The sequence below is a fragment of the Limulus polyphemus genome, unplaced genomic scaffold, assembly GCF_000517525.1.
Source record: "Limulus polyphemus unplaced genomic scaffold, Limulus_polyphemus-2.1.2 Scaffold4123, whole genome shotgun sequence".
Taxonomy (NCBI): Eukaryota; Metazoa; Arthropoda; class Merostomata; order Xiphosura; family Limulidae; genus Limulus; species Limulus polyphemus.
The window spans coordinates 61,239-74,211 of record NW_013669733.1 but is presented as its reverse complement, the minus strand read 5'-3'; the positions used below and the strand labels follow the sequence as shown (position 1 = coordinate 74,211).

The following is a 12,973-nucleotide window of genomic DNA, read 5'->3' as shown; positions in this document are numbered from 1 at the left end:
TATTCTTGAGTAATAACTAACCTTTCAAAACTATTTAGCCCATGATGTCAAGTATACTCCTTTGGAGTTAAAAATAAAACAATTTTATTCTGGTGTACTGAGATTAACACAGTAAAAAAAAATCAAAGAATATATCTTATTATAAATACAAACATAAAAATCTGTAAAAATGAATGGTTGGCAATTGTGTATTATTTAAAATTTAATAAATAATCAAAATCATTTTCATATTTATAGTTTTAAAAACTTTATTGAAGCCGTTAACAGCCTCCACTTTAAAAGCACACTGTACGTGAACATTATCTTGACGTCCTCTCCGTTGTCTTTAGGAGTTATTTGCAAGACAATCAGTTATACTTTTTCCCATGTCACGTGATAATACACTGTATTGTTATTTATGAAATTCCTTGGTCAATCTTTACAATAAATCATACCAAATATCAATGCACTGACTTGATGTCCTTCATCTTTGTTTAATACTTTTCTTTGGTTTTGTAATTTTATTATTTCTAGTGATTCTCCCACATTTAAAGCTATAATATTGTGTTGTTACACTAAAATTGTAGTTTTCCCCATAAAATTGTGTTTTGTTGTTTTTACGTGTTCTGCTTTTGCAGAGTTTTCTATTTTATTATTTCTTACATAACCTTTATGTTCCTGTAATCTGGTTACATAAGAAATAATAAAATTGAAACTTAGCTATAACAGAATACATAAAAACAACACAACACACAATTTCATGGGGATAAAAAAACAAACTACAATTTTAATTCAACCTCACAATATTACAGCTTTAAGTGTCAGAGAGTCTCTAGAAATAATAAAATTAAAAAACAAAAGCATTATACAGAGACGATGGGCCATAAAGACAGTGCATTGATATTTGGTGTGATTTATCATAAAGATTGATGAAGGAATTATATAAATAATAACGCAATGTGATATCACACGACACGGGAAAAAAAGTATAAAAGATTGTCTTGCAAGTAACTCCTAAAGACAGTGGAGAGGACGTCAAGACAATGTACATGTAGAGTGTGCTTTTAAAGTGGAGGCTGTTAACGGCTTCAACAAAGTTTTTAAAATTGTGTAAGTTCCAAAAATTGATTTTAATTATTTATTAAATTTTATAAAAATCTGTATGCTATCATCCTAAAATTACAACTGTTACATTATGTAGGATCAGCTGTCATTATCCAACAACTAGTATACTTGTCTGTAATTATACACCAAATGAAAAGGACCAAATTAAAATCAAACATATTAAGGGAAAAGCATGTAGGACAAAAGAAATACCAGCCCATTTTTAGTAACAAGCTTAAAAAATATGCTGATTAAGAAGCCTACACAAATGCAGAGACCATCAAAAAATTAACTATTAAAGGAAATCCGGGTTTTTCCAACTTTTCACCAGTTCCTACACTTAACTTTTTGTGCAACTGTAAAATATTATAAAGTTTAATAGTTATTTTGAAACAAGGAGCTTTTAATGAATTAATGCTGTTTTTTAGATAAAAAATGGTGCAGATATTTGAAGTTATTGAAAAATGTCTCCAAAATCTAAAATATTTGACTCAATATAGAATAAACATGGCACAGTTTTCGGATTTGATTAAAAAAAAAAATACTTCGGCAAATTTGAAATGTTAACTACTTCAAAGCCACAACATTAAATTTCAGTGATTCAAGGGTTTTGTAGGTAATCTGATAAGGAATGTAAATTTATATGCTGTGATCATTTTGCTATTACCTTTTACTTTCCAATAAAACAACAACAAAACTCCATAGTGATTAAACTACGGATTGAAATAGATTTCAAATCCTTCTTACATGAATTTGCACACTTTAGTCCTGCTGCATTTAAAAGATCCAGCAGAAAGGACCGTTTATCTAATTCATCTACCCATACTATCTTCTGAGTGATGTTTTCTGATGTGCTTCCAACGCGACCCACAGCAAGAAAAATGTAGTTATCTAAGAACTTTCTAGCCAGCTCCTAATAGATGATAAAAAAACAGAAAATATAAGTAACAGTTTACTTTGCCTGAAAAAGAGAAAAGAAGTAATAAATACAAAGGAGATGACATTTCAATTGAATTACACTTTTATCTACAGATCCTAGAAAGTCCAGTAGTATTTTAAAATGAGCGTTTAAGTCTACCAAGCATCAATTGTGATTTTTCCCGTTTTCCTTGTCTTAACTACATGATTTCTTATAGTTTTGTTATTTAACAAGCTTCTGTATGTAATCATCATCAACTCTATACGTCAGTAAATGTTTTGGTGTACGTGTAGTCAGCTACAAGCACTTTTTATGCATGTATGTTAAGGCTTACTGATGATTAAATATTTAAGCACAAAAATAAGTGGTTTAAATACAACCAACATTTCTGCTGTACTGTGCTAGTTTTAAATGAAATAAGAAAATAATGTTTTCATTTTTGAAGGATTGGTAGCAGTTAAAGAAATACCTACTGCAAATATGATACGAACAAAACAGTATGAGTTAGTATTATGGGTCTATTCAAAACCAGATGAACATATCTTTACAAGCCCGCATATATTCAGCAACTATAAACCCAAACCAAAATTCCACATACTTTCATCATTTATTATATGCTAAACACAACAGTAACATTTACCTGTACTTTTTTTGGAAATGTTGCCGAAAACATCAATGTTAGCCTATTCCCTGTTGGTGGCATGTTGTGTTCTAAAACAATGCGATGAATCTGTGGTTCAAAACCCATGTCTAGCATACGATCTGCCTCATCTAACACCAGGTACCTTGAGGGAGAAGGAACATTATTAGAATAAAGAGAAATGATATTTAAATGTGTTTCTGAAAGTAAAATGTACAAACTGTGTAGCTGCTGATAATCTAACATTATTAGGTTGAATTGGAACAAATATTTTTTATAACTCTTTATAAAGAAAAAGTTCAACAGCAGTAAAGCTCATACAATTATTTCTTTCATAAACTTAGCTTTAAGCTGAGATCCAAAAATAACGTAGATGATCTAGCAACACTAAATAACCATACTTATGGTATCAGTGAGCGTGGAAATAGCCCAAGACAGGTCCATCTTATAAAGTATAGAATTTTATGTTGTAATAAAAACAGTATCAAGAAACAATGCACATTTATCAGGAAATTCAAGCTTCTGGTAAAGTTGAAAAACTTGAGATTTTAAGGCAATTTGCATTGAAAGATGAGTTTTAACTAACTCAACAGAGCACAAATATGTTTTCAAGTAATAAACTAAGTGGTATCTAAACACGGGTAAAAATGGATTTTATTATTTGCTGCTTTAAGTTAAAGCTCAAAATTCTGGCTACAAAAGCTTCTATCTATTCAAGAATGCATTATAGGCAAATGTATTTATTTTCATGTAATACTTCAAACATATTTTGAGTTGGTGTTTTTTTGAAGTCATTTTTAAACAAGTTTGCCATTACAACAAAGTCAAGATAGTTCAGATTTTTTTTTTACACATATTAACATCTTTCCAACAGAGCTAACATATAAAACATATTTCATGTAGTTATTCATCTGTAGATGAAAATCTGAAAATGCAACCACCGAAGATGAGATGTTGTGATCGCTAGTTAAGTATTCCTCTTACTCATAACGTATTTTTGTATTTTAAATATCAGAGAAGCTTTTTTTTGTGTGTGTAAATATAGTTGTGACTGTCCAAGGTATTCATGAGTAGTGAGAATAAATGTAATCAACAAATACAAAACATCACATACAAACATCTTAACTTTGCCATCACTGCTATGGCTATCTTTTTACAGATGGGGTTGAGAGTTCCCACCAGGTTTATCATAATTTTCCATGAAACACTAAATATACTGATCTGTTATCCTATTCTAAAAATGCATGTAATTAAGTAGTTTTAAAAAAGATCAGGAAACTAAACACGCTGAATTTTTTCTCCTTCTCCACAAACAACTATTTTTGTAATTTTTTATAGCTGTTTTTTTCTATTTTTTTAGTTAAATTTGAACCATAAGCTTAGCACTCCCAAAAGTTAATTAAGTTGTTTCTACATTCCATCAACTATTTTTTTAAATCTTAATATCCATACAGCTTGATTGGCTTTAATTAACATTAAAAATTTTCAAAATATCCTTCTCTCTGACATAAATGCTTTTATAATTTATTTTAACTGGTTTTTAATGTTAACAAGCAAAAAGATTATGATTTCACTGTCCAAGCTGTTTATTCAGGTAGTCACACCCTATCAACTCCAACATTAATTACAGAAGATTTTTTTTTTACCAAATTATCCATTTGAAGTGAGAAAATTACAATTATTTATTATAATTATTCTTTCAATTGGTATATTTAGATTTGCATAAATTGTGTAACCTTATTTTGCCATAAGTTTTCGGGCATCTTATATAATTATTGGTTTTACACTGTCCTTTTTCAAAAATGGGAACCAGTCAAATTCTCAAAATCTCTTCAGACAGTGCCCTAAATATGAATGCAACCAATAAATTAAGAGATGGGCAACCAAAAATACTGAAATGTGATTGGCAAGCAAAAGTAAATAAAAGTTTAGAAGCCACAACAAAAACTAAGTGTGATGTTTACACGCATGAAAGAAATGTAAATTTGAAAATTGATTGAATTTTTTATCTATGAAACTAAATGTCTATATATAATGCTTAAATACCAATTTTGCAAAATCTATGAATATTTCTTAAATAGATTTTTAAAGCTGATTTGAAAGTGACCTGAATTCCAACTGGTCAGGAAAAGGTTAATAGTTGGATTAAACTTTAATTACTGTTAAGTATTAAATGTAGATATAATACTGAACAGCCCATTATATAAGCTATGGGTTTTTGACCAATTGAAACAGATGTAACAGTTTGAAAGAGGTTGTGGTCAAGAAAATAACTCAAATTCCATGACACAAGGTAAGCTATGATGCTATTTGAACAACAGAATATTAGTAATTGGAAACTCGTGATCTTCAACGATGACTCTTTTCAATACAATCTTAGATACAGGACTAAATTATTACCCTCCTATTTTCTCAAGAGGATATAAAATAAGATAATTCTACTTAATTACCACTGTTAATTCTAATACTTACTTCACAAGTTCCAAGCTAATTTTTCCCCGTTCCATCATATCTATCAGTCTTCCTGGTGTAGCCACCAATAAATGGCAGCCCCTGTCTAAGTTCTTCATTTGCTGAATGGGCTCAGCTCCTCCATAGACAACACAAGGTTTTACACGAGAGCGATAAGCAAACTTGGATGATTCATCATAAATCTGACAAGCCAGTTCTCTTGTCGGAGAAAGAACTAGAGCTAGTGGGTACTGCTTAACACAAGTAGCGAACTTTTGTGGCTGTAAAAATAATTAAAAATAAATAATCAACATTTTTGCAGAAAATATAATTATTTTCTTTTTACAAAGAGTCTATTCTCCAAAGATCACATCTTTCAAGATTCACTCAACACCTTTCCAGACTTGGTTTCATGATTGGTAAAATATTCATAAATATTTCTATATGTATAGTCAGAAATGTGGTATAAATTTCTTTCTGTGACATTTTGTTTCATAGTATCATATACTCCCAGCCAAGATGCATTGACATAAAATCAGGGTTACCAACTTTTCTTCTTCTACTAACCATGAAATCATAACTATATATCTTATAGTACTATCGCTTTAAACAACATTTTTCACTTCTAAAGATTTAGGAGATACATTAAACCAGCCAGAAGCTGTAAATGAAAATTTTGTATACATAAAATTATTTTCACATTAGAACTTCTTTGTAGTGATTTACATTAATTTTCATTTAACCCTTCTATCACATAATCAGATTTCATGGTCAGTACCCAAGCAATGCCATTTCTCCATCATAAAGTAGCAGAATATTTTGCTGTAATATGCATTATGATATACAAGATACACATTGCATATCTTGACATAATGGCATCAATAACTTATCTAAATTATGGTAAAAATACAGAGAAAGTATGACAATCAGCTGATATTTCTGTGTGTGGGTGCCTTGCATTGTCTACCAGTTGGGGCTACAGCTGGGGGATTGTTTATACTTGTGTTTCCCACTCACACTTCCAGATGTCAACACACCCACAATGTCTGGCATTTAATTCAAGCTCAAGGAGGGTTGTCATTTCTCACTAAAGAGGGAAAAGTATGTTGACGGCTATGGATAAAGTCAATTTCTGCTGTCAACAACAATCTGTCGACTATAGTCACTTTTCTGTAGTGAAAGGGTTAATTAATGTATGTACAAGGATTCTTTATGTAAAAGGGATTAAATTAATTTCACTTTTCTCCGCATTATCATTTTCATATGCACATTCAATAAATTTGCTACGATGTCAATTTATAGCAGTTTAAACTTCTCTCCTTATCACACCTACTTTCTATAGTTATTTTATTGTTAGCAGCTGACTTAGAAAGTTGGGGAAAACAAAATAAACAGTACTGTCTGTTTATCCAAAAACACAGAGAACTGTCGAACGTATTATATAAAAGTGCAAACAAAATGTTTGTTATGGCTTTGTCTGGGCCAATCAAATAAACTTGGTATGTATTTCAATGTTAGTTACCCTTCCAACGTGGTCGATAAGTAGACATTTCTTACACAGTCTATTTGAATCCTGGCTCCGAGAACACTGTGGAGTAGGTTTTATTGCCTTGTTTGCAGTACAGTGGTTGCAATGAGAATTGTCTAAAGTACTATTTAAAAGTGCAAAAAATATATGATACGTCTCTGTACAAAGTCTGATGTGATCCAATAAACTAATTAGGTATTTGTATGTTAGTTATCCTCCCAGGATGGTCGGGATTTAGTGGTATAGGTGCAAAAGAGTGTAAGTGCTTATGAACATCCCGTTTCCTATTTTACCATGCTTTCACAGTAACAAATAAATGCTTAGTTTTCAGTAATATAATACCATTCCAGTAATGCAGAGGGGAAGCACATTTTTTTAAATGTGGAACTTTTACAGGTGTAAAATGGATTGACAAACAAGAAATTTATGCCCTTTCCACTTTTCACTCTTATGACATCCGTGACTAAAAGAGGGAGGCACATTGAGGTTACAAAATCACAGATGACTGTGGACTACAAATAAATACTTCATATTAAATTTCAGTTATTTCTCTTAAAACATAGATCAGTAAATAAAATATAGAGAACAACGACTCCTACTAATTACGATGTCACCAAGTTCTTTTATGCACTTCTGCATCGTACTTACTAACCCTTGTCGTAAGCCTAATCAAATTTTGCATGTGGAAGTGGGAAAAAAATTCATTTCTGTAGACTTTATATATGCATTTTAGTATACCTAAAAATTATAAATTACTATATTTATAACACAAAAATCTATTGTAATTTACCAGGCTTCCTAACTAAGCTGTATTTTGGTCTAAAAAAAATGTAATTTCTGCTCCGAAAATAATCTTGATCATAATACTTCAAACTCTCCAACAATATAAAAGCTTTCCCCTCATAACTAATTTACAAAGACTAGCAAAATTACATAGATTAAAATTAGTTTTCAATTGGTTATAAACATGTAGTTAAGAAAAGTAGGTGTATATAAACAAGTCTTTTCAAATGATGAAGTTGTGGGCAGTCCCAATGTGGTGGGTTTCCTAAATATCATATCTCAGCAAATAGATAATGTAGAAAGTTCTTATTTTACATTCTAGCTTGTCAATATTGGTAATTTGAGTTTCTAATTCATAAAGAAACTATAGACATTGTATTGTGAGCAACATAAAATATAATCTGATCAAAAGCCGAAGACAACATACCACGCGACTCACAAAAGTTTTTTTTTTCCTTCATATACCTACTTATAAGTAATGTATGATACTAAAACTTGAATCATATAAACTACAATTTGATGAAATATTTATAAGGCTTAACACTATGGCTACCGGATACTAATTTTTTTAGTGGGTAATGGTGCTCTCATTATATTTCAAAAATAAAACTAGCATAGGAAATTGTTTAAAATTTAACATGAATGTTCCTAAAAGTATGTAGTTTCAGAAAAATAAAACATTTAATTTTGATTTTTTTCTACTATTTCTAATAAAAAGTTCATTATTTAATGGAGTTATTTGCACTCATACTTTGAATAGTTCACCAGCAAGATGATTTTTATATGAAGTATAAAAATACTATTTTATATCTTACAGTTTTCACATTTCATTTGCAAAATCTCTAGAACCTCATAAATGAATAAAGTTCTTTTTAAGGTAAATATTTATATTTTATTTTCCATTTTCTCTACTATATCTACTATCATTAACATACAGCACAATGAAATGTTTAAAATTAACAAATGGAAATATGCACATACCTCCCAATTCTTCATAGAAATCCACTAGAATAGTCTTTTTTTTTTTTATGTGCATAATTTCAAGTCTTTATCTTTCCATTTAGTTTATTTTTAAATTACCTTTCAAATTCTTCATCTATTATCATTTATGCCAATACATTAACTGATGCCAGAGGGGCTTTACGAAGGTATTTTAGCAGACACCCCGCAGAAATGCATTGCCAAAACAAGATGGTGCGTACACACACCATCTTGTTTATAACCTTTCAAAATCCAGGCAACAAGTTAAACTTATAAAAGTCATTCAACTATTCAAATATGATCTTTAAAACATAACACAACACATAATTAACTAAAATATAAATGCAAGAACTAAATACACTTGTGTCAACTAACAACATGTACACTGTAGATCTCAAGTATAAAAGGTGAGCGTGGCAACCGTCAAGTGGTTTCATTAAGTTTTGAAACTAACAACAGTAGTTAGAGGGCCATAGGGTTCAAAGAGTGTTAAAAACGTCTGAAAAACCTATATTACTCCTAGTTTATAAACAGAGATAGACTTAAAACTATAATGAAATCCTTCCTTTGAGCATACATTTTTCATTGATCTATATTTACTTAATTAACCATCGATAGAGTATAGTGTAAACAGAGCTCTTTCTAAAGACTATATACACTTGTGTCAATTAACATGTAAATTGTATATCTTAAAGCAAAGTACAGAAGGTGGGCATGGCAACAGTCAAAAGTTGGAAAATTTATATCTGATTCCCAGACAACCCAGTTCGCAGACTTATAGAACTCGCATGTCAATTAGGTCAAACATAGGTACTTAGTGTATAGAAACTCCTATACATGCCAGCTTGTCTGTTTAAGAAATAAATGGTGCTAAAGTCAAAATTTTTCAAAGCTTGTGGATCATGAGACATGAAACCTTTGGTAATTTTTTGAAAGGTTTCCTTTGAAACAATTAATTAAAGCTTAGATAACATCAAAATTCAAATTATAGCATAATGTTAATTTCCTTTTAATATGTTGATATTGAAGTGGTTTAATTAAATTTTGAAGGAATGCAGTATCATACGCAGAAAGGGAATTTAAAAATGGCACTAAAGTGTTAAAAACGTTTGAAACCTAGATTCCTCTTCTTAGACTATAAAATAAAAGTGACTTAAAACTGTAACAAAATCTATCTTTGAGCATACATTTTCTATTGATTTGTATTTACTTAATTAAAATAAATTAATTAAAAAATTATTTTTTTTAAATTACAACATGTATAAAAGATTAAACTTTAGGATTTAGTGTAACTAAATCAACTCTTTGTTCACATTCTGAAAGTTCACATACAAAATTATTGGTTGTTGATTTGAAATTCTCTTTTTGATATTAATTTTGACTTTATTTTTTCAGAATTCTTTGGATGAATGAAAGATATTTAATTATACCTATAGAAACAGTATGATATAGTTCATAAACAAAACAACTATTTGCACTAATTGCAGTAAAATGTTGAAAGTTCATCATAAACTTATCAACGAAAGCAAGGATACAAACATGTTACTGTACATACATAAAACTTACTTCTGGTAAGTCCTTTGGTGGTCCATTTTCATAGATATGGTTAAGAATGGGAACTAAAAATGCTGCAGTTTTTCCAGAACCTGTTAAATAAAGAAAAAATTTAAATCATATATTTCGCTTAGATATCATGAGTGACTAAAATTTCACATAAATAATAACTTCCAATAAGAGTAAACCATGTGCAGTATAGTTAATTAAATATACTTTTCTTATGTTTCTACTTAGAAAGATTAGAATGCATCGTTTACCCTCACTGTTAAACTATTTTCAAGGTTCAGCCAGCTTAGAAGATTGAGATTAGTCCTGGATACAAATTATATTCTAAGCTAACAATGCAAAACAATCTTTATAACAAAAGTATAATAAATAAAAAGTAACGACATTTGATATATTAAATAGTGTAACTAATACTGTTAATAAAAGTAACAATAAATAAATAAAGTATACCTTACTTAATGAACACAGAAACACTAGCTGTTGACTTGAAGTAAATTTCTTTGGAAATTGTAACCTTGCTCTCCACCTCACCCTAGCGCCTTTTTGACCAAAGAAACTCATTAAGCCACTCCCCTACTGTATAACATCAGTGGCGAGTCACATCTGTGACAATTTAAGACATATGTTACAGTTTAAACTGTGTCAAGTTAGTAGCAGTAATTTTCCCAAAGTACAACCAAAAACTAATGTTTATGAAGATATAAAATATCTGAATTAACCATTATAAGGTAATAACAAAATATCTTACTATTCCATCTAACAAACACGCAGGGTTGGCTACAGGAAGTAACAAATAATATTAAATCTTTGCGTAAAAGCCAAAAAGGAAACAGCAAAACTCTAGAAAGAAGAAAATACTACAAAATATACATAGTACAGAAAGATACAAGAGGCTTTAATATGTAAAAGAAAGTAAACAAAAAAGTAATAAAACAAATGACGTAATGTCATACTATACACAGAACTTTTATATAGCCAGTATTAACCATATATAAATTAAACTAACAGGAAGTGAATCCAATGGTTGTCAATACACTGAAGCTGTTCACTATTACCCTAAACAATAACCCATGAAATTAAAGAGTGGACACGATGGTTTTTAAAAGGTTGTGATACTCTGTAAAACTTCTAAACCCATAACCTGTAATACAAATACTGTTGAATCTCCCAAAAAATTGAATGAATTCTGTGTTTAACCTTCACAATAAGAAGCCGTGATTATAGAAAACGACAGTTCACAAGATCTACCCACAAAATCTTGTAATGATAAATAATGAGAAATATGCAGTAGGCTACTCTGAAGCTGATAATCAGATACGAGTGTTCTCTTAGAAAAGCAGAATAAAATATCTTAACAAGCTAACCTACGAACAGGTAACAAAATTTCATTACTTCCCTGACCAACACCTTTGGTCCAAACCCATTGAGAGTGAACAGCAAATTATTGATCTTACAGTTTGAACAAGGCAGATGATCATGTGATTTATATAGTGTCAATTTGCTCTTTCTATCGATTATAACATGTCCAATAGCACGGTCAGGGGGATTTCCAGACAATTCTTAAAAGAAAGATGGTATATGAGGGGCATGTCAGTATATATTGACTCAGTAAAGCAATAAGGTTAAACATTTATGTGTGTTTCTAATTGATTGAACCATCTGAAGCACTGGTAATGGAAAAAGAAATCACAACACTACCATGTCACATAACTGAGAGTTTCAGACAGTTGAGTATTTATTTAAACATTTATTTTTAAAATTAAGAAGTTAAAACTGAGATGCCATACTTATTTACTTATACTTATAATAGTTATTCAAATTTTGAAAGTAACTCTTTAAAACATTATGAAATGCAACTTTGACTCCCACCAAAATCCATAAGTTTAAAAGTATGAACTTACAACACAAATAGAAATACTTAAACATATAAATGAATAAAATTAGTCTAAAGCAAAATAACATCTCCAAACAGTCTTGTATTCATTATAATATAATTTAAGAATAATCTTAACAGTATTTTCATTTATATAAATAAAAATAGAACATTGTAGCATTAATTATAATTAATTTTGTCAAATCTTACCTGTCTGAGCACATGCCATTAGGTCCCTTTTTGCAAGGATAATTGGAATGGCATATTTCTGAACAGGTGTAGGCCTCGAATACCGGGCTAATTCAATGTTATCTCGGATAATTTCTGTCAAAGTACATTCATCAAACTAAATGGGATAAAAGTCAAGGTAATGTAAATTATATCAGCAACTACACATGGTATATTTCAAAAATACAATATTTCTGAAGAGTAACTTCTTAAAAATTGTTTTTGATATATTACTATTACAGATTCGAAGTAATGCTTAAGTAATTATATCAAGAACGAGCAGATCAATGCATTAAAAACATGATAAAAAACAAAATGTTCAGGCTGACCAATGGACTTTTAACCCTTTCTGGAGCAGAGGGATGTCACTAATATCCCAATCCTTTTTTTTTCCTTCTCACAGTGAACTACTTATTCAAATTACATGAAATTTAGTACAAATTTTCTAAACAGTATCTAGTTTCCGTATAAACAAAATTCATATAATTTGAGTATTTATGTAATTCATGTTATGAAATATATATAATTTTTTTTGTGAGACAGTGTTTTGAAGTAGAAAAAAAAACACATTAACTCTTTGACTATGAGATTGGGTGCACTGCACTCTGTATGTAACCACCAAAGTAACCATGAGAAGTCATACTATAACTTTTCATAATGTAGACATATCTCCACAAAATTTTACAGATTATTCATACACATTACAAGACTTTCATACTCAAAATATCAGATTTTTTGATTAAACATTTGGTTGTTAAATTTTTTTTTGGTAATGTTGACTATCTAACATGGAAAGTAATTTTGATTAAACATTTGGTTGTTAAATTTTTTTTTGGAATGTTGACTATCTAACATGGAAAGTAATTTTGATTAAACATTTGGTTGTTAACTTTTTTTTGGAATGTTGACTATCTAACATGGAAA

The 12,973-nt window shown here is 29.8% G+C and overlaps 1 protein-coding gene across 3 annotated transcripts in view; it reads right to left on the bottom strand.

Annotated features, from left to right (window-relative positions):
* The window catches only part of LOC106470623 (ATP-dependent RNA helicase DDX3Y-like), a 45,187-nt gene that overhangs the window by 10,148 nt on the left and 22,066 nt on the right, over window positions 1-12,973 (bottom strand). For all 3 annotated transcript variants that reach the window (XM_013931188.2, XM_013931185.2, XM_013931186.2), the window contains exons 8-12: window positions 12,032-12,167; window positions 9,952-10,031; window positions 5,115-5,374; window positions 2,643-2,787; window positions 1,831-1,996 (exon numbers count right to left, since the gene is read on the bottom strand). In XM_013931188.2, the coding sequence (XP_013786642.2) occupies window positions 1,831-1,996; window positions 2,643-2,787; window positions 5,115-5,374; window positions 9,952-10,031; window positions 12,032-12,167 (787 nt within the window). The remainder of the gene's footprint in view (window positions 1-1,830; window positions 1,997-2,642; window positions 2,788-5,114; window positions 5,375-9,951; window positions 10,032-12,031; window positions 12,168-12,973) is intronic.